General features: G+C 47.4%; 1 protein-coding gene across 1 annotated transcript; it reads right to left on the bottom strand.

Annotated features, from left to right (window-relative positions):
• Positions 1-427: 427 nt before the first annotated feature.
• On the bottom strand, positions 428-12,882 carry SH3BP5L (SH3 binding domain protein 5 like). Its single transcript, XM_028092318.2, has 7 exons — positions 12,776-12,882; positions 11,693-12,305; positions 5,771-5,833; positions 5,477-5,605; positions 3,817-3,978; positions 2,894-3,067; positions 428-2,345 (listed from the first exon to the last, which is right to left on the bottom strand). The coding sequence occupies exons 2-7, from the start codon at positions 11,873-11,875 to the stop codon at positions 1,899-1,901; spliced, it is 1,158 nt and encodes a 385-aa protein (XP_027948119.1). The 5' UTR covers positions 11,876-12,305; positions 12,776-12,882; the 3' UTR covers positions 428-1,898.
• Between the last annotated feature and the right edge of the window lie 9,452 nt (positions 12,883-22,334).

Here is a 22,334-nt window from a genome sequence, read left to right as displayed (position 1 = left end):
TGATTCCACTAGATATTTCACAGGATGTGGGTCCAAACACACTCAAATCCTTTGCACCCCACAAGTCAAGTAATGATTTGAGTGTCACCTTTCATCTATATTAAATTTTAGATAAACAAAAAAACTTAGTATAAGTATGTCCCAAACATCGCAGGAGGCAAAAATTCTATCTGAAGTTTAAGTCTCCTACAACCCTACTTTCGTCCCTCCCCTTCCCTCATGCCTACATCGACACACGCAGGATTGGCACCCTCATCTTTTCTAGACCACCAGTGGCTGACAATGTCCTCCCCACCCTGCAGACCACTCCTTGCCTGGCAGGTGGGAGGAGGGGCCATCTCCCCTGCCCTGACTCCCCCAGCAAAAGAGACCCCCCACACACACTCCGCCCTTCTCTTCCTCCCTCCCCTGACAGGGACAGCAAACGTTACTGTTACATAAACTATTTTATTTAAATAAAATCAGGGGCATACCCTTTTCTCTCTCTCTCTCTCACACTCACACTCTCACACACACACACTCCCCCAGCCCATGCACACACGCAGGCCCACGCCCTCCCTCCTTTTCTTCCCTCCACCATGGCCACCTCAAACCCAGTGGTTTTCATAGTGACCACCTTAGCACAGGGAGACACCCTCCATGTGAAAGCCCACTCCTCCCAGGTGATGGCAGCAGCACAATGGCCTAGGCACAAGCTATCCTGCCCAGAGTCCAGCTCTCAGACCTCTTAGGGTGGGAAAGGAGGAAGGACCCGTTCTCCCAAGGCACCCAGATCTAGCGTGGCTTCCCCACCCTTCCCCCCATATAGCCTGGAGCACCACCAAACACCCAGAACTGCTCCCCATGGAGGAGGGATCCCCTCTCCCAGGGCAACCCCTCCCGGCGTCAGAGAAGGCTCTGCAGCCAAACTTGAGCATTTCCCCCTAGGGATCCTGGAGTAGCTATTGTTTGGTTTGGGAAAGAGAGAGGGAGAGCAACTGAGCACCAAATTCCCTAACTCCACCCTGCAGGAGGATGCTGAGATTCAGCTCAACATCCTCTACCCAGAAAAAGTAAACCCAACTCTGCAGCAGGAATGGCGAGGGCCTCAACCATCAGGACCTCATTACATGTCCAATTCCCAACACGGACCCTGTTAGAGACCCACTAGCACCTTAGCAATGTTAATGGCCCAGGCCAGCTGGCGGAAACACCATGCACATGGGGGCCTATTTGGAGTGGGTGGTGTCCTCTTTGTTGACAGTGGGGTTGTGTTTCACCTTCTCTGACACTGGTACCCTTCCAGTCCTGCTTTGCAGGACACAGCAAAGTGGCTTAGGTCATGAGGAGGGAGCACTGTACGGATCGGTATGTTTTCCAGAGGCACACAGTCCTACAGTGCATTTTACAACTTCCTGATGGGCAGGCTGGGACAGAGGCCTAGGGCACAGGGCTGCCAGAAGAGCTCTGTAGCATCCCTAGACCCCCTCGGGAGATGGGGAGGTGGAAGGGACACCTATTTCCTCGAGCTAGGGGCCCAAGATGCCAGGACTCAGGTCCCACACCCACCTTCTCTGATGGGCTTCCCTGTGCCTCCAGACTAAGTTCCCTGAGGGGAAAGCCAGACAGATGGAAGGAAAGCAGAAAGGGGGCAGGAAACGGCATCAGACCATGAGGAGCTAGCAGGGAGAGGGCAAACGTGAGAGCCAGAGAGAAGCCTTCTGAAGGGGTAAGGCAAAGAGAGCTGCCACCTGCAAGGAGGGAGCTGGGAGGGCAGGGACAGGGAGAAATCCACCAGAGACAAGGGCCGGCCTGACCTCTCCAAGGGAAGCAAGGACCTGAGGAGAGGTAGCTTGGAGCCTGTCTGGCCCTACATGGGCCAGTGGTGGTAAAGAGGAACAAGCCACCCTGAGCATGGACTACAGGCTGATGCTGCGCTGGTGGCGGCCCCCACGGCCCCCGCTCCGGGAGCCCAGGTCCTGACCATCCAGACTGGTGTGGTCTGAGAGGCCCCGCAGGTGCTCCACAGAGTCACACTTCTGCAGGTCCGAGGCCACCGTGCGCAGGCTCAGCAGGCTAAGCGTGTCTGTGTCTGGGGCAGGCCCAGGCCCCAGGCTACTGCCCTCCTCCAGGCCCCCACCTTCAGCCCCCTCAATGATCCCACTGTCCCCATCCTCCCCACCATCAGGCCCAGCCTCTGCCCCCACGGGGGAGGAGCGCCGCTGGCCTGGGCCATGAGGGGGCTGGCCCCGGCGCCGGGCATGAATCTGCTCGCTGATCTGCTCCAGGTTGCGCAGGGCAACTGAATAGCGAGTCTTGGCCTGGGCCACCTGCTGCTCCAGCTCTGTCACCTTGGCCTTGTGCTCCTGCAGAAAGAGGAACAGAGTGAGGTGATCCAACGGGCAACTCCATGGTTCCTGGAGCTGAGTCCCTTCAGCCCCACTAGCACTCTGCACAGTGCCTCCTTTCCCAGACCACCCAACACAAACCTGCAGTGCTCCACCCTGCCCAGCCCAGCTCCCCCTCACTCCTCCTCTTTGATTCCTCTTCCCCAGCCATCCTGCCCTGCTCCTCACCTAAGCTGACCTCTAAGACCTTCCCCCCAGGTCTTCATTCCCACCCACTCCTCCTCTCCCCACTGTTCCCTTTCCCTGGCTGGCCAGTTCCTTATCCCCATTCTCCCTGGTTTTCTGATTCCCACTTTTTCTCATTTACCTCCTTTTGACTCCATTCTCCGCCGGTACCTATTCTCCAAGCCCAACTCCCACTCCTGTGGGTCATTCCAAGCACCTGTCCCACCACATTGGTCTGGCAGATGGCCCAGAGAGGTATCCCTTGAATTGCCCTCACTCTCCATCCCTGCCCCCTTCCTGCCTGGTTCACATACCCTCCCCCTCTCCCACTACTCCCCTACCTCCAGAATCTGGCTGAACTGGGCCTTGAGCTCAAAGTAGGGGCGGCTCTTTCCAATGGCCCGCCGGAGCGTCTTCTGCAGGGCTTGGACCCGAGCTTCAGCCTGCTGGCACAGCCGAGTCACCCGCTGATGCTCCCGCTCACCACGAAGCCGCTCCTCCTCTGCTTCATTCACCTGGCCCAGATGGGGCAGAGGACATACATCACTGACTGAGGAGCCGGGCTTTTGCCCCTCGAGACATGACCATCCTTCAGGAGCTCGCATTTGCTACTAGAGACTAAATGTTTGTATCCCCCCAAAATTCCTATTTGAAATCCTAACCCCTGAGGTGATGGCATTGGATGTGGGCCCTCTGAGAGGTGATCAGGTTATGTGGGGGGGGGGGGCAGTCTCAATGGGATTAATGCCCTCATAAAAGAGGTCCTGGAGAGCTCCCATGTACCCCATCTACCTCATGAGGACACAGTGAGAAGACCACCAGCTGTCTAGGAAGCAGGAAGCAGGCCCTCGCCACCAGATACCAAACCGGCCTGCACCTGAGCTTGGACTTCCTAGCCTGCACAACTGTGAGAAATAAACTGCTGCTTAAGCCACCCAGTCTACATTATTTTGTTTTAACGACCCCAATGGACTAACGTCTATACAAGGTGAAGGTGGCAGACTGCAGCTGATAGCAGTACTCCTCCCACTCCCCACACTCCTTTGAGTAGCTGAGAAATGATACACAAATTACACTTCACAAGGTACACTGGCAAAGCCCAACCAGGGCACAGAGCAAGGAAGAGGTTTCACCTCAAACAGAATCAAAGCTGAGGCAAGTCTGGAGTGGAGAAGAGAGACAGGAGGCAGGAGGGCGATGGGATGAAAGGAGAGCAAAGGAAGTAGCCGAACCTGAGGAGACCTGCTGGCACTGCCTGGCTCACCTTGCAGGTGGCGTGGTTGAGCATCTCCTGCCACGTGGGGTCCAGCCGGTTCTTGTCGGCCATGACACCCTGCTCAGCCACAAACACCATCTCCCGGGCAGCATTGTGCATGCTCACAGCCCGCTCGTACCGCAGCGCTGCCTTCTGGGTCTCTTGCTGGGCCTGGGAAGAGCGGGCCATCAGGATGGGGAGCCCCAAGGACCCCTGCCCGCCTGTGGAGACCCATCTTAAGAGGATGAAGACAGGAGGAGAAGGCCCAATGCAACGTCAGCTTCACTGCCCAAACTGCACTGAGCGTAAGTGCCAAAAAAATAACATTCTATAAAGAATATTTTGTAAGGATAGGACTTAAAAGAAATAAATGTAGAAACAAAGACTGGAAAACGATACTGCCACTAGAGGGTGAGTGTGTGAAATCAGCACTTACAAAGGCCACTGGCGTTTTTCATCTTAGGGAGAACAAAGAAAAATCCCCACCACTTTAGTTGCAAGGTGGTTAGCGACAGGGACCAAGTCTTAAAGAAAGCACGCCCGTGATTTCATCAACTCCAGTCCAGTAGGTAAGCTGAAGGAAGACAAGTGCTCAGAGATACTCATCACAGCCATACTTACCAAACAAAACAATGGAAACCAACCCAAGTTTTCAGTTAGAGGGAACTAATTAAATGAATAATAATAATAATGTAAGGAAATATTAGGCAGGTCTTAAAAATGACAGCATGGATGTGTATTTATTGACATGGAACCATGTCATAATATAAATAAAATAAAGGAATAAAAATAACACATACCAGGTCATCTCATTTTGGCAAAATATATACAAAAAAAAATTAAGGGGTTATCCGTGCTGTATTAACTATGTATTTTATTTTCTATGTTTCATGGTGCTTTGACATCTTTGGGGGCCTTGCAGCCCTCCTAGGGCTAGCTAAGTCCTAAAAACAGTAAACTCCTCTATGAGCACACTTCTCAAATGCACACCAACCAATCCAAATCCCACCACCCCCTTTATCTAACTCTCACACCCCATGCCAGTATTTCCCCTGCCCTATGTTACCCCTGGACCAGGTACCAAAACATAGAAACCACCGCTCTAGCCCAGAGCCCGCATTTATTCAAGCTATCTAATTCTAAATTTGCTCCATGTTGCCTACCCTGCCCTACCCATTCCTTCCCATTATAAGCACAATGAAGGCTCTGAGCCAAGCTTTCCTCACGTGCCTTCTGTCCCCTACGTGCTATGGCATGCCCTTTCTTCTTGGAAATGTTAAGTAATAAACTCTTCTTTCAAGGCAGCTGTCTCTATGTCTGCCACCTAACCATACTTGACCAAAACAGATCCTAGGTACAAAAAACATGAAACATGCACACGGTAGGATTTGGGGTGATTTTGGTTTTCTTCTTGTTTTATAGCTACAGTTACATTACAGTCTCCCAATAATGAACCCACATATTTGTGCTTTAAAAAAAAAAGAGAGGGGAGGAAAAGGGTAAAGGAATGGAGGGATGAGCAAAGAAAAGAGACATGAACCAAAGGGAAGAGACATAAAAGAAAAAGGAAATGAGAAACTGTTCTGTCTTCCACTCCACACAGAGACAGAAGAGTCCAGGGCCAGGCTCTGCATGTGGCCATTCTGCAATGCACTTCAGCTGGCCATACCTCCTTAGCAAGACGCCGAGCCTCATAGTAAGGCCGGGCCTTCTCGATGCAGCTCCCCAAGTGGGAACCCTGCGTGTTGAGCTTCCTTGCAGACTCCTGCAGGATCCTCCGATAGGTGGTCCTGGCCTCCTGGCAAAGGGACAGGGACACAGGGCAGAGGGAAGGCATGTGGGTGGGTCCCAGCCCCTCTTGTTTTTCATACATGCCCCCTCCCCTGCCACCATATTGAACAGGGAGAGAAGGAGACACCTCCGAGACCAGCCCAAGGGTGTGAGGAAAAGGAGCAACACTCACATCCAGCTGCAGCTCCACCTGGTTGATCTCCTCGCTGGCCTGGTTCAGGTGCTCTAGTTCTTCCTGCCAAAGATGGGCAAAAAATTACAGCAGTGGAAAGTAGCCTCATGTGAACCACATGGAGTGGGAGTGCAATGCAAGTAGGGAAAGTCCGCCGACTAGAGAAGGGAAGAGATGCATGAGGCTCTGTGGGATGGCTCCTGCAATCCTCACAACTCCACCTCTGCAACAGGTCATTAAACCCCCACCGTAACAATGAGGAAATCGACATTCAGAAAATGGAAGACACATATGCCATCAGCAAAGTGGCAGCAAGCCTGCCCTCTCTCCATCAGACCGTGCCACCTTCTCTTTGTACTCCAGCCAGGAGGAGTCTCCTCGGAGCTAAAAGTCTCTGTTCCTGGCAGAGAACACTACCCCTAGCTACTCACTCAACACACATTTACTACATACTCATCACAGCTCAGCATCAGGAGACCCCAGAATTTAGGAAACAAAGAGGTGGCCCCTCACAGCCCTATAAGTAAGCAGCAGGCCCTCGTCAGTGTGAGCAGCTGTAAGAGGCGGGCATGGTGTGGGCAGCAGGGTCACCTTGCCTGGGCAGGACGCTCAGAGTACTTGCTCCTAGGCGGGGCCTTGATGGGTACATAGAAAAGCACCAGTGATGGAGAGGCGCCAAGAATCAGAAGGAGGGCAGGTGCGCAGCTTGTCAGGTAAGAAGCCAGAAAGGCTGGGGCACAGAGAAAGGAGACCACAACTTTTCCCAGAGCGTGGCACCACCTGGTCTGTGGTTTAGGAAGGCAGATCTGAGCAATATGAGGGAAGTTTACAAGGGCCAGGGAGACAAAAGTGGAGGCTGTCTGCAGTATTCCAGGAGGGAGAGGACAGGGCAGATACCAGACAAATGCAGGACATAGACTCATGAGGGTCTGAGAGACAATTAAGGTCAAGATTACAGAAGATCACATGGCTCAAGAGGCTTCTGGGCCTGCTTCGGCAGTGGGCTGACAAGACCCCAGGTCCTCACACAACAGATTCTGTGGCAGCGAGGGAGAACCTCAGGGAGAAGTCCTGAGTCCACCCTGCCAAGGACACTCCTGAGGAGGAGCAATGCCCGGTGAAATACCTGACACTCAGCTATGGGATTCTCTCCCAGGAGCCTTGCAACCCCTGGACAGGACAGTGGAACCCAGCCTGTGCCTGCTTGCTGCCCATGACCCAGACCTGACCTGCGCTTGGCAGTGAGCGATGCTGCCATCACTGGCTCCCACACACCTCATCTGGCCCTTCCAACAATCCAGTATATGACCCTCTTTTAGTCTTTTTATTTCTATGCCTTTCCTCAAGCCCTAAAAGGTTTGAGTCAGCAAATAAGAATCCAGGAAACCAAGTTGTACGCCCAAATTACAGTGAAAGGAAGAAACATTTAACAGAACCAGGAACAAGGATACGGAAATATGAGTGCCTATAACAATGCAGACCCTGCCTCAAAGAAGGCCATAAATTTGGCTCTAAATTTTCCAGAGCAGAACAGTCCAACAAAAATATGTGAGCCCCACATTGAATTTTTAGTTTTCTGGCAACCATTTAAAAAAATGCAAAAGCAAACAGGTTAAATTGTTAAGAATACATTCCATTTAACCCAAATATCCAAAATATTATAATTTTAACATGTTAACAACACAAATTATAAAACATTTTTACATTCCTTTTAACATATGCCTTTGAAATCCTCGTGCATTCGACCCTTAGGGCACATCTCAACTTGACCAACGGCATATGGCTCCCACACTGGACACTGTGGGTCTAGAAGTTGGTGCACATTAGTCACACAACCCAGTGACCATAAGATCACAACAAAACACTGTGGAACCATAAGCAGATGACATGGCTCCAAGGACCCCAGAAGAGGCCCAGGGGCAGAGCCAGCACCACCAGACACACAGAGCTCTAAGTTTCACAGAGCCTTCCTACCCAAGACATCACCTTCAGTTGATGGAATCTCCCCAAGGGCCCTCAAAAAAAGGCAGTTCCTGTTAGGATGAGAGGCAACCTCTCCCACTGTAAGCCTAGTCTCCTCTGGCTTAATTAGGCCCACAGCATGTTTCAGACTATCTGGGAGAAGAGGTAACGGTGCTTTCAGCAGCTCCTGCAAGAATATTCTTTCTCAGCTCATTCAAATTTGCTAGGTAAGAAACAATGAAGCAGGGAATCAGGGGCAGAATTGAAACTGGATCTAGGACCTGATGAGGAATCTTGCTTTCCTGCTATTGTAACCACCATCCCAGGACTAAGGACATTCTTGGATGGATGTCTCGAGAAGACAGGAGTACAATCACCTAGAAAAACCACAGTCCTGGTAGGAAAAAGACATGCATGCCTCAGGAGGCAATAAACTGATTCTAGAGGAGAAGAGGGGGTCAGTAAAGGCCATCCTGCAACATTCCCACGGGCAAACCAAGGTCCAAGACTGGATTCTACTCAGTTCCATGGCCAAAAGTGCTCCCGGATCCTAACAAGGTCATCACAGGAACGAATGACTCTACATAAATCATCCCCACTGGAAAAAGGATGTGAAGGGCTCCTGCTATCGGCAAAGGGCAGGAGTGGGCACATCTTTCTGTAAGGGAACTTGCGCCCACACAGCACTTCCAGCAACTAAAATCTCTTGATGATGAGGTCCACCACCCAGTCGCAAAGCTCTTACTAACAGGACCAGGAGACTGGGGAATAGAATAGGCTAGAGAGCAGGGTGGACAACCAGGCTGGGGCAGACCCAGGGCAAGGCTGAGTGGGAAGCCAACGAGCACTCAGGGCTCTGTTTTGGGAAGTTGGCAACACATTCCATTTGGCCTGCTCCACCAGGGACTCCAGGCACCCGGCTGAAACAGAATTTGAACACAATGAAGTCTGAGTCAGCATGCATCATCCATCAGTGAGCCTGCAACCAGCAGGGAGGGTGACCTTCCTGGGGCACACCAGGCGCATTCCAAAGATGCCAGGCCACTGAGTCAAAGGCATGGGTGCTCAGCTGACAGATGCTCCTGCCCACCTTGTGCAGGCCATTAAAAGACACAAACCCATGGTGATGCAGGGCCAGAGTGATGCATGGCCCAAGGACTGAGAAATAAGGGAACTATGACTGTCCTGTGAGAGATAACCTGATACTCTGGATAAGGATGAAGAGATTGCAAAGTCACTCTGAAGAGTCTACGGTGGAGGTAAGTGACTATATCCACTCACCTGAGGATGAATGCGCCCATCACAAAAGGAACTGAGAAAGTCACAGGGGAAGAGATGCAGATGCATCCTAGCACCACCCTCCTTCATTTTTCCACTCCATTGGGACCCTCTCAGAAAGCTGAGGACCAGCCTGAAGGCCTCAGAGAACTATGCTGAGGTCAAGACATGGAGACTAAGCCAGTGGCCTTCCCTGGGGGGATAGCACACTCCAGGGAGGCCTAGAGCTGGCCTCCAGCTGGCTTCCCTCCAACTTCCAGAGGCATCCCACCAGACAACAGGGACACGAACTGCCTGCCAAGAAACCCTATTTCCCACATGAGTAAGAGCCTTGCCTTAAGAGCAACAATTTCTGGGAGTTTCAGAAAATAATGTGAACCGAGTCCCTAGCCTGTGGGATATCCCTCGCTTAGTAGAGACGTGTAGGCTGCAAGTTAGATCCACTTCTCACCCCACCAAGACCAGAATTCACATGTCTGGGTATGGCTCAGGAATGGATGTTTTTAAAACCTGCTGGTGGATTATGACAGATCTGTTGGTGGAGACCCACAAAATACACTGAGAATCCATTTAAAGCACTGAAACACAGTTACCAGAATAACATGGTCTTGTGCACTGTCAACCCCAAGAGGGAGCTCAGATGACACATGCCCCAATCTCTTCCAATCACAGAAGGTTGAATGCTACCAGCTTTCTCTGTGAGAGGTGCCCCTCACATCAGGCTACCTCTCCCACATGGCAAGAAGATGCAAAGGCCCTGCTAAGGACAGAGCACTGGCCCAGCCACGAGGATGCCATCAAAGGTGGAGGCCTCTAGGAGACCTTCCCTCCCTACATAACCCATACCATTCCACCGTGTGCCTCCCAGTTTAGCAACAGAGACTACGGTCTGCCTGTCCCTCTCGTTCCAGTAACACTGCAAGGTCCCTGGATTCAAGGCAAATCTTATGCCTGCCTGGTACTCTCCGACCCTCACAGAGCACATCCTATAGAACTCTGATGATGGAAATGTTCTACTTCTGCAATACCAACAGCAGCTGGAGAACTGCATTTTTGTCTATTTAATTTTAATTGATCTTACCTAAATAGCCACATGCGGCTAACAGCTACTCTATTGAACAGCACAACATAAGAGTGATTCTTCACACTGCAGCCTTTGCCTGTGTGGGCACTGGAAAAACACACAGGAGCCGGAGAGACTGAGCAAAGAATCCACCCACAGATTTTCCCCTGGAGCAGAGCAAGGAACGTTGGAAGGAGATGTATGAAGTGCATCACACAGCCCTCCGCCCCGCAGAACAGATAGGGGTCTTTTTCCCAAAGTACTACCTACAAACTTTCACCAAGAGATAAACAGAAGAGTTGTGACAGAAAAGAATCAGGACTATGTCAGAGCAGAGCGATGAGTTGTGCATACCAGCTGGACCAATCCCTCACTGTATAGATGAAGGTGAGGCTCAGAGATTACATAACTTGCATGAAAATCACAAATCATGAGGCTGGAGGTTGCTTCAGTCTCAGCCAACGTGGTTTTCACTACAACTTACTTCCTCGGTAGGCGACAAATCTGTAGAATTAGCAGGAGAAACTGAGCTGTTTTCAATGCAACACCCATGAGACGTGGCAGAAATAAATTATTGACACACCAGTAAACGAATGGCTCACCACAGCTCCAACGAAAGCATGGACACAGTTTCCCTAACCCAATGTCCACGGAACCCCCACCAGGAGGGCAGGAGGATACTAGGATCAGATTTGATTTCTTCTTGACTCACAGAAACAATCTAATAAAGGTCTGTTGGCAGAGAAGCCCAGGAATGCAAGCCCTGAGATGCTCTTGCTCACCTAAGGGGTGTGAGTCACCTACACATCAAAATCTTAGAGATGCTGCCAGACCTTACAGCAGACTTAGCCCCCAACACACAAGAACTTCCTGCCCTCACCTGCCCAAGTAGCTTTCCCAGTCATTGCCGGGAAACACTACAATCCCACCTTGGCCGACCATGCATCTCATCCGCAATGGTGTCTGTCCTCTTCACTCTGAAGGTCTTCTTCAAAGATTTGCCCATCCTAACAACTACTAGCCGGTAAATACTCCAAGGTAATAAATCAGCTTTTCCATTCACTGGATACAACCAGCATCCTCAGAACTGAGAATTTGTATTATTAAGGGCTGACCATGGCAGATACAACTCCCGAAACACATTGGATTTCCTTGTAGGCCTCCATCTGTTGAGCCATTATAAGACATGAAACGTCTTACCCTTTACAGATGTGAACATCCTGGGGAGGCACTGGTGCGGGGGGAGGGATTGAAACTGCCTCCCAATCTCAAAATCACCCCCTCTCACATCGCATCTCTGAGCCAACAGCCCCTTTACTTATTCAGAAAGGAGTACAACAGTTGTACTCCCCACTGAACTAAATGAGGCCCTGCATCTGATGCCAATTTGTTGCTTCACTGTCAGCTAAGCCTTTAGGAACACAGCCCAGGCACTCAGGCAGGCCTTTCTCTGCTCTGGCATCACACGCAGCTCTTTTAGCACTTGTCCCACCATACTGCCATGATTTGCTGACAAGCTTGCTTTCCTTTCCTGCCCCAGTCCCTTCATTCATCTGAGAGCTCTTCAGGAAAACTGGAATCTGGGCTCCGGGGCTCTCCCTTCCCCTTAGTCTTCTCACCTGTATTCGAGGATCCAGTTCTTCCTCTTCTCTTGGAGACAATTTGGCCTCACTGTTGTTGCTCCCGCCTCTCCCGGGCTCCTCTGCGACTGGACTCCGAGGAACTTCATCCTCTACCACCTCAGACCGCAGCTCCCCCTGCGGGGTCTCCCGCCCCCCCGGAACCGGCCTGAATTCAGCCATGCTAATGGGGAGAGGGCACAGCCCTATGCACAAGAGAGGACTGACATGCTGGGACCAGGGCCCCAGCTTGGGGCTTCCTGGGCTCTGGGTAGCAAGAAGAAGGGTTTCTCTTCTCGGCGGGTGGAAAAGGGGACAGAGGAATAACCTCACACTGGATTAGAGGCCAAGATTCAAGTCGTCGGTGGGGCTCCTGGAGCTACAGCCTTGTCTGTGGAAAAGTTCTTCCCTGCCCGTCACGGGGAGTCCACCAGGAGCGACCCGGAGCAACCGCTCCGAGGCGGGGGGCAAAGGGGGTTTGGATCCTGGGCCGAGGCCTGCGAGGAGTAGCACCATTCGGGAGGGCGGAGGCAGGCGCCTCCAGGCTGTGGTGGCAGCTGGAGAGAGAAGGCTGGGCCCAAACCGAGGCTGCGGGATTACAGTCTCTGGGGAGCTGCACGGGAAACAAAGGCCAAGTACATGGGCAGCATCAGAACATACTTGGGCCACCAGACCCTTCCAAACCTTCAGCCTCTCAAGAACTCCACTCTCATCCTTCCAGACTCCCATATTCTGAGCAGACCCCACCGCAACTACTTTCCTCAGCCCTCAAGGACTAGAGGTCCTACACCTCCCGCGTCCCAGCCCCTCCCCGACCAGCGCTTCCAGACTTGCCTCTAAGCTCCGACCCTCTCTCCACCCTCCCTTTCCTTCCGCCCGCCCCTACTCTACCCCACCCCCGACCCCAGCTTTGCAATTCACCTATTAACCCCCCAGCCCCGCCCCACCTCTCTCCAAACCTGCGGACAGTCTGAGCCTCCCTTCTCCAACCCCACACTCACCCTCAATCCCGAAGACCCTGCCCCCAGTCCTCCTACACAGCCGGGCGCAAAGTCTCCAGCCCCCCGCGACACAGAACCTTACCTCAGTTTACCTTCCCGTACACTGAGCTCCTCCACTGCAAACAACCTTCCCCCTCCCTCCCCGCAACAAGCCCGTCCAACCAAATGCGACTCAGCCGAGAGGAAGCGGAAGTACATCATCCGCTAACACCGCCCTCCTGCCCTTTCGCCCCTCCCCACACGCTCTCTGGTCCGCGGGGCCGCGTCTGGGTTCCCGAGTACCTCGTCCCCGCCCGGCCTTTGATTTCCGTACAAAATGGTGCCCTACGGCGCTCATGGTCGTCGCTGTACATTGCCTCCAGCCCATCTTCCACCCCAGCTGAATGAAATTGAAACATGAGCATGTTATGCTGAGAAAAATTGGATCGGTGATGGAAGTCGAGATTCCCTGGTGGATAGGGAAGTGGTAGAAATGAAACGAAGATTGGACAATCGCTTCGGAGAGAGCGCTGACATCTTGCTTTACGCGCTGCGCGCAGGCTGCCGGAAAGCCACTTCCGGCTGCGCCCGGGAGGTCAGAAGCGGCGCCGGAAGTGAGCCTGTTGGCTTCGACGCGGAGGCAGTGAGGTGGCTCGAGTCTTGAGACAAGCCTACTCCGTAGTTAGGTCGTAAGGTCGTTTTCCAGCAGTAGCTGCTCGCTCCGGGAAGTCGGCGGTGCCCTTAGTAACGATGGCTAAACGGACAGCTCTGATAGGTAAATGTGTCTCCTCGGGGCCTCCGGCCATCACGGTGATCCCGGCGCGGCGCCTCGCCAGCCCCTCGCCAAGCCGGGTCCTCTCCCACAGAACGTCGTTTCCTCCCCGGTGAACACCAGTGAGAACCCTAGGCCACCTGAACTCGGTGCTTAAAAGCCCGCGAGGAGTTTGTTGTATTGCTTTGTATATCAATGAAAGGACCTGACCTGAACGACCCGGTGGTCACTTCTTGGTATTGCCAGGCGAGGCTTAAGGGGAAGACTTGAGAATTCGTGTTTAATTTTTGCAAAAGACCTGACTTACTCAGAGCCACCTCAAGACCTGCCCTGAGGTGGAGAAGGCAAATGGACTGAGTAGTCTTTCTTTCCTTTGGATTTTCTCCCTCCATTCCCTCACCAAAAGAATAACCACAAAAAAAAAAAAAAAAAAAAAGTAAGAAGTAGAGCCAAATACATTCATTTAAAAGTGATTAAGGGGCGCCTGGGTGGCTCAGTCGGTTAAGCGTCTGTCTTCGGCTCAGGTCATGATCTCAGGGTCCTGGGATTGAGCCCCACCTTGGGCTCCCTGCTCGGCGGGGAGTCTGCTTCTCCCTCCTTCCTTTCCTGCTCTCTCTCTCATTATCTCTATCGTGTCTCTCTCTCAGATAAATAGATAAAATCTTTTAAAAAACAAATAAATGATTTAAAAGATTTTTTTCCACGAAGTTGGAAATTTTATTTTTTTAATTCTAGAAGTAACTTCTCCAGTGAGTAAGGGGGAAACAGTTAAAGCATCTAAGTAGAGGATCTTGTGGATAATAACACCTGTCCTCTGTCATATTCCTTTTTGTTATTAAGGTAGCCAGGAAAATTACATACAGAAGTCAGAAACAATGTATTTATTTGTTCTTTGCTAGTAACTTTAATTTTTTAAAACTGGAATTTCACTGTAATGACTCCCACTTTACCCACCATCTTCTATCTAACCTAGCCTGAATTCTCCCAACCTTTTCTATCCAGCACTACTGCAGTATCTTTCATCCTTATACCTTGTCCTACAGGTCCTTTTCCCTGTGCATTCAGTCATTAGCAATGGTGAGCTTCTAGTTGTCACATGTTTTTGTTGCATTGGGTAGGATGACATCATGAATACATGTACTTCCCAGACTACTCTTAGATCACATCCTGAAGTTCACTAGCCTCCCTGATACCTCCACCGGCATTTCCTAGGGCTAACTCTCACTGAGACCAAATGTAGTATCATTTATTGATTGTAATTTCTCCAGTTTTTTTTCCTTTTTTTTTTTTTTTTTTTTGCTGGATTTGGATAATGTTTCAAGTAGGAGGAGTTTGGGAGCAGTGTACACTGGCTTGTTTTATGGAGGCCAGCACAGACATGATGAATTAAAACTTTCTTCTAGAACAGCACTCCAATAGACTTACTGCAATGATAGAAATGTTCTGTGTCAGCTCTGAGCAATATGGTAGCCACTAGCCACATGTGGCCATAGAGCACTTGAAATGGAGCTAGTATTATTAAGGAACAGCATTTTAAAATTTAATTCTAGGGAGACCCGGGTGGCTCCGTCGCTTAAGTGTCTACCTTCGGCTCAGGTCATGATCCCAGGGTCCTGGGATCGAGTCCTGCATCGGGCTCCCTGCTCAGCAGGAAGTCTGTACCCTCTGCTGCTCTGCCTGCTGTTCTCCCTGCTGTTCTCCCTGCTTGTGCTCTCTCTCTGACAAATAAATAAATAAACTTAAAAAAAAAAAAGGTGACATTTCAACTCATGATAGAAAATTTAAAAAAAAAAATTATAATTTAAATAGCAACCACAGGGCGCCTGGGTGGCTCAGTTGGTTAAGCGACTGCCTTCGGCTCAGGTCATGATCCTGGAGTCCCGGGATCGAGTCCCACATCGGGCTCCCTGCTCAGCAGGGAGTCTGCTTCTCCCTCTGACCCTTCCCCCTCATGGGCTCTCTCTCTCTATCATTCTCTCTCTCTCGAATAAATAAATAAATAAAATCTTAAATAAATAAATAAATAGCAACCACATATGGCTAATGAATGGAATCATTAGTTCTAGAGCATGCCTTTCCTATATCTCTTCCAGACACATATTCAGCTTTGACATCTTCAATACAAAACAAATGTCTCTCCCTTGTCATTTGTCTCCACTCCTCTCCCATTTACTTCTGCAGTCTAGCTTCTGCTTCTGTCCACAGAAATTGCAGACATAAGGTCATCATCCATGCTCTGAATATCACCAAATCACTGACATCTGATACTGGGTTATTTATTCTCTCTCATCCTTCTTTAGCTTCTGAGTCACCCTTGTCCTGGGTTTCCCCTTACTTCTCTGGCCTGTTGATTTATTCCTTCACATACTATGTCTTCACTGAGTGTCTACTATATGCCAGGATTTTAGGTAATGAGGAAAAAGACACTTGTTCCAGTTTGCATGTAGCTTAGTCTGTGGTACTCATTTTATAAATCAGTGACATTCAAACTAATTGGACCACAACCCAAAAATATGTTTTACCTTATAACCCAATATACATATATTTGTGTAAATACAACAAAAGTTTCAGGAAAAGATCTTTACTCAAATTACATGCAAAGCATATTAATATTTTCTATACTTTTTTTTCTTTTTTTTAAGGCTGGTGGAGACCTATGTCACTGATTTCATGACCTACTCATGTTTGAAAACCTTACCCTGCATGCCAGGACTTCTCAGGCTCTGATGCTAGTCTATGACCATCTCATGCATCATGCAGCCTGCTTTCTCTGAGACCCCTTGTGGCCCCTACCCATGGCTACTATTCCTTTGTTGGAACACTATCTCCACCCAGACTCCCCACAGATCACATTCTGAGATCCAGCAGCTTCTGAGACCACTGGCCTTTGCAAGGGTTACCTCTCACTGAGTACAAATATTATTTTATCCCCTTTCCCAAATCCTGCTTGTATATTTTGTTGGTGAATGGTTCTACCATCCACCCATTTACCTAGGGAGAAACATAGAAGACATCCTAAATGAATCCACCTGTCTTCACTCTGTAGTACATTAAGTATCATTAGAGATCCCTCCTCTCCATTTGATTGCCATTGCTTCAGTTTAGACCTTCCCCACCTCCATTGTAGATAATGTACCTCAAGAATCTTCTTAATCAACTCTGTCCAATAGAACTTTCAACAGTGATAGAAATTTCTGTATCTGCACTGTCTAATACGGTGTTCACTAGCCATGTGTAGGACTCTGGAAACTTTAAAATGTGGCTAGTGCAACTGAACTAAATTTTTAAGTTTAAATAGCCATATGTTGGGGTGCCTGGCTGGCTCAGTCAGTGGAGCATGCAACTCTCAATCTCAGGGTTGTGAGTTCAAGCCCCACGTTGGATGTAGAGATTACTTAAAATCTTTAAAAATTACTAAGTAGCCATATGTGGCTAGTGGCGAATGTATTGGATAGCACAGGTCTCCGTGATCTCCCTGCCACAAGTGTGCCCCCTTCCAGTCCCTCACGCAGATAAACAACAAATCAACCCTTGTTGATTAAGTTACTGAATGAAATGTAAAAATACGAAAGCCACATAAAGATGTCAGTAACACCATCAGTTTCTAGATAGTATCACAAGTCAGCTCTTTATCAATGAAGTAAAATTTTCTCAAGCTTTTGTTTTTATTTTTTTTTTTTAGAGACAGTGTGAGTGGGTGTGGTGGGGGTGGGGAGGGGCAAAGGGAGAGGGAGAGAATTAAGCAGACTCCACACCCAGCATGGAGCCTGATGCAGGGCTCAGTCTCACTATCCTGAGATCATGACCTGAGCTGAAATCAAGAGTAGGACGCTTAACTGACAGCCACCCAGGCACCCCATCAGGCTTTCATTGGTAACTTTTATTTTTTTAATTTCTTCACAGAAATACTCTAAATTACCTTCATCTTTAAAAACTTTTTTTGTTGTTAACTACCTTTCTATGTTCTTTGATTTTTTTTTCTCTACCTTGAGTTAAATGTTTAATACATATCACCATCTCCTAATGAAACATAATAGTTTACTAATGTATAGTGACAGAAAGTAGATCAGTGGTTGCCTAGGGGAGAGAAACAAGGGAGTACAAGCTGGTACACAAACTTGTGGGTAGTGGATGTGTTCTCTATCTTGATTGTAGTGAGAATATGATTTGTGTATACATGTCAGGACTTTTCAAATTGTACATTTCACAGCGCAGAGCACTAACCACTATAGGATCACGGTGAGCTACCAGGCACCTGTTTAAATTGTACATTTCAATATGTGAGATTTTGTGTCTATTATACTCCAATAAAGCTTTTTTAAAAAATTTGGTTGGAAACTTGCTCTGAGAAATACATAATGTAAAATTTGCTAATAAATGTTAAAGGGACGGCCTATATTACTAAAATCCCTGAATTATATCTACCCTTGTTAAACCTGCTGAGTTTTTGAGAAATAAATTATTTTCCCTTAACTTGTCATTTCATTAAATAATAAAAACAGCCAACACATATGCAGTGTTAACCCTCTACCAGGTACTGTTGTTTTTTTTTTTTTTTTTTTTTTATTTGACAGAGACACAGCCAGAGAGGGAACACAAGCAGGGGGAGTGGGAGGAGAAGGAGGCTTCCTGACGAGCAGGGAGCCCGATGGCAGATGCTTAATGACTGAGCCACCCAGGCGCCCCAGGCAGACCCTTTTCTATTCCATATGAAGTTATGGAATTGAGCCACCCAGGCGCCCCTACCAGGTACTGTTCTGAGTGGGTTTATATCATTGTTCCTCATGACAACTAACAAGTATATTGTACCTCTTTTTTTTTGTTAAGATTTTATTTATTTATTTGACAGAGACACAGTGAGAGAGGGAACACAAGCAGGGGGAGTGGGAGAGGGAGAAGCAGGCTTCCCGCAGAGCAGGGAGCCCGATGCGAGGCTCGATCCCAGGACCCTGGGATCATGACCTGAGCCAAAGGCAGACGCTTAACGACTGAGCCACCCAGGCGCCCCTGTACCTCTATTTTTAAATTGAAAAAATATAAGGACTAGAGATTAAATAACTTGCCCAAGATCATACTGCTGGTAAGTCATGGCACCAGTCTTTTGAACTCAGACAGTCCAGGCCGTTAGGCACAATAATATACTGTCTCAATTAAGCTTTATACAGAAAAGTATTTAACATTATTTAAAATATCTTTAGGGGCACCTGGGTGGCTCATCAGTTAAACATCTGCCTTTGGCTCAGGTCATGATCTCAGGGTCCTGGGATCGAGCCCCACATCGGGCTCCCCACTCCGCGGGGAATCTGCTTCTCCCTCTCCCTCTGCTGCTCCCCCTGCTTGTGCTTTCTCTCTCTCTTTCTGTCAGATAAATAAAATCTTAAAAAAAGTAAAAACAAAATATTTTTAGTAACACATGTTAAGTTTAAATGTACCTACTTAAATTTTAAATGCCTCAAAATCTGTGAAAGGAACCGAAATCAAAGGATTTTCTAAAGATGCTACAAGTTTGCATGTGATATTAGTATTATTTATACGACTGCTCCTAAAGTGCCTTTAAAGTGGTTTCAGTCATAAAATCTGATTTTATCCTTATCATGTATTTTACTTTAATTTTCCCCTAAAAGTTATGCCTCATAATTTTAAGCTCATTTTCCAAACCTTATTTTGTGAACCAGTGATTCCTACATGTGAGTTTTGAATATAATTTTTATCTGACATAACTTTTTTAATTTATTTAAATTCAAATTAACATATACTGTATTAATAGTTTCAAGGGTAGAATTTAGTGATTCATCAGTTGCATATAACACCCAGTGCTCATTACATCAAGTGCCCTCCTTAATGCCCATCAGCCAATTACCCCTTCCCCCCACCCACCACCCTCCAGCAACCCTGTTTGTTTCCTAGAGTTTAGCATCTCTTATGGTTTGCCTCCCTATTTTCATCTTATTTTATTTTTCCTTCCCTTCCCCTATGTTGATCTGTTTTGTTTCTTAAATTTCACATATGAGTGAAATCATGCTATTTGTCTTTCTCGGACTGCCTTATCTCGCTTAGCATAATACCCTCTAGTTCCATCCATATTGTTGCAAATGGCAAGATTTTGTTCCTTTTTGATGGCTAATATTACACTATGTATATAGACCACATCTTTATCCATTCATCTGTCGATGGACATCTGGGCTCATATTTTAGCTACAGTCGACACTGCTGCTATAAACATTGGGGTGCATGTGCCCTCTTGAAACACTATGTATCCTTTGGATAAATACCTAGTAGTGCAATTACTTGGTCATAGGGTAGCTCTATTTTTAACTTTTAAAGAACCTCCATACCATTTTCCAGAGTGGCTGCACCTGTTTGCATTCCCACCAATAGTGTAAGAGGGTTCCCCTTTCTCCACATTCTCATCAACATCTGTTGTTTGCTGAATTGTTAATTTTAGCCGTTCTGGCTGGTGTGAGGTGGTATCGTGGTTTAGATTTGTATTGCCCTAATGCCGAGTGATGTTGAGCATTTTTTCATGTGTTTGGCATAACTTTAAAAAAATAAAAGCAGTAAGGACTAAGAAATTTCAGGGGGTGAGAAAAAGACTAAGAAATTTCAGGGGGTGAGAAAAAGACTAAGAAATTTCATCACTAAGGACTAAGACATCATTAAAGATTAGGAAAAAGCTTGTATTTTAAATGTCGGTCATCTTTATCCCTCGACAAATACTCTAGTTTTGTGCTACACCAAGTTTATCCAGTTCATCTGTATCTAGTTTACTAGAGCTTTCCACAATTAGTTTACTACATAAATGTAAAAATAAGTAGCATTCTTTGATTGAATCAGTGCCCGAGACTTTAAGTTGGCTGCAGAATTTAAGCTGCACAACTTCCAATCATTTCCTATTAAGAGTGCTGTTTCTATTTTTCAATTTTGTATTTAAATTCTAGTTAGCTAAAATAGACTGTAATACTGGTTTCAGGAGTAGAATTCAGTGGTTCATCACTTACATATAAACAGCGAGTACTCAACACAAGGGCCCTCCTTAATACCCATCATTCATTTAGTCCATCCCCAGCACCCCCCTCCACTCCATCAACCCTCAGTTTGTTCTCTATAGTTAAGACTCTCCTATGGTTTGCATCCCTCTGAGTGCTGTTTAAATTAAAAGACGTTTAGTCTCTACTACCCAAAGCAAACTACACATTTAAAGCAATCCCTCTCAAAATACCACCAGCATTTTTCACAAAGCTAGAACAAACAATCCTAAAATTTGTATGAAGCCAGAAAACACCCCGAATACCAAAGCAATCTTGAAAAAAAGCAAAGCTGAACGCATGGCCATTCCAGACTTCACAAGCTATAGTATAAAGCTGTAGTCATCAAGAAATTATAGTACTAGCACAAAAACACACACATAGATCAATGGAACAGAATAGAAAACCCAGAAAAGGACCCACAACTGTATGGTCAACTAATCTTAGACAAAGCAGAAAACAATATCCAATGGAAAAAAGACAATCTCTTCAACAAATGGTGTTGGGAAAACTGGACCACTTTCTTACACCATACACAAAAATAAATCCAAAATGGATGAAAGATTTAAATGAAACATCAAAATCCTAGAGGCAGCAATCTCTTTGACCTGAGCCATAGCAACTTCTTACTATTTTTTTAAGATTTTATTTGAGAGAGAGAGAGATGGCAAGAGAGAGAGCACAAGCAGGGAAGAGAGCGAGAAGCAGGTTTCCTGTGAGCAGGGAGCCCGATGTGGGGCTCAGTCCTAGGACCCTGAGATCATGACCTGAGCCAAAGGCAGACGCTTAATTGAGCCACCCAGGCACCCTCACAACTTCTTACTAGACACGTCTCTGGAGGCAAGGGAAACAAAAGCAAAAATGGACTATCAGGACTTCACCAAGATAAAAAGCTTCTGCACAGTGAATGAAACAGTAAATAAAACTAAAAGGCAGCCTATGGAATGGGAGAAGGTATTTGCAAATGACATATCTGATAAAACGTTAGGATCCAAAATCTAGAAAGAACTTAACAAACTCAATACCCGAAAACCAAATAATCCAGTTAAGAAATGGGCAGAAGACATGACTAGACATTTTTCCAAAGACATCCAGATGGCTAACGGGCACATGAAAAGATGCTCAACAACACTAATCATCAGGGAAATACAAATCAAAACCACGATGAGATATTTCACACCTGTCAGAATGGCTCAAATTGACAACACAGGAAACAACATGTTGACAAGGATGCAGAGAAAGGGGAACCCTCTTATACTGCAAATTGGTACAGCCACTCTGGAAAACAGTATGGAGTTTCCTCAAAAAGTTAAAAATAGAGCTACCCTATGACCCAGCAATTGCACTATTAGGTATTTACACAAAAGATATAAAAACACAGATTCAAAGGGGCACATGCACCCCCAATCTTTATAGCAGCACTATCCACAATAACCAAAATATGGAAAAAGCCCAAATGTCCATCAACTGATGAATGGATAAAGATGTGGTGTACACACACACAAAATAGAATATTACTCAGCCATCAGAAAGAATGAAATCTTGCCATTTGCAATGAGAAGGATGGAACTAGAGTGTATGATGCTAAGTGAAACAAGTCAGTTACAGAAAGACAAATACCACATGATTTCACTCGTGGAACTTAAGAAACAAAACAGATGAACAAGGGGAAGGAGAAAAATAGAGGGAAACAAACCATAAGAGACTCAACTATAGAGAACAAACTGTTGATGGAGGGATGGGGGCAGGGGGCTAAATGGGTGTTGGGTATTAAGGAAGGCACTTGTAATGACAAGCACTGGGTATTATATGTAAGTGATGAATCACTAAATTTGAGTCCCGAAACCAATATTACACTATATGTT

Source organism: Eumetopias jubatus, unplaced genomic scaffold (assembly GCF_037043125.1).
Source record: "Eumetopias jubatus isolate StellerSeaLion01/CBP00866 unplaced genomic scaffold, mEumJub1_p1.0 scaffold_5, whole genome shotgun sequence".
Lineage (NCBI taxonomy): Eukaryota > Metazoa > Chordata > Mammalia > Carnivora > Otariidae > Eumetopias > Eumetopias jubatus.
The sequence above is the reverse complement of the archived record's forward strand: the minus strand, read 5'-3'. Positions and strand labels throughout refer to the sequence as shown.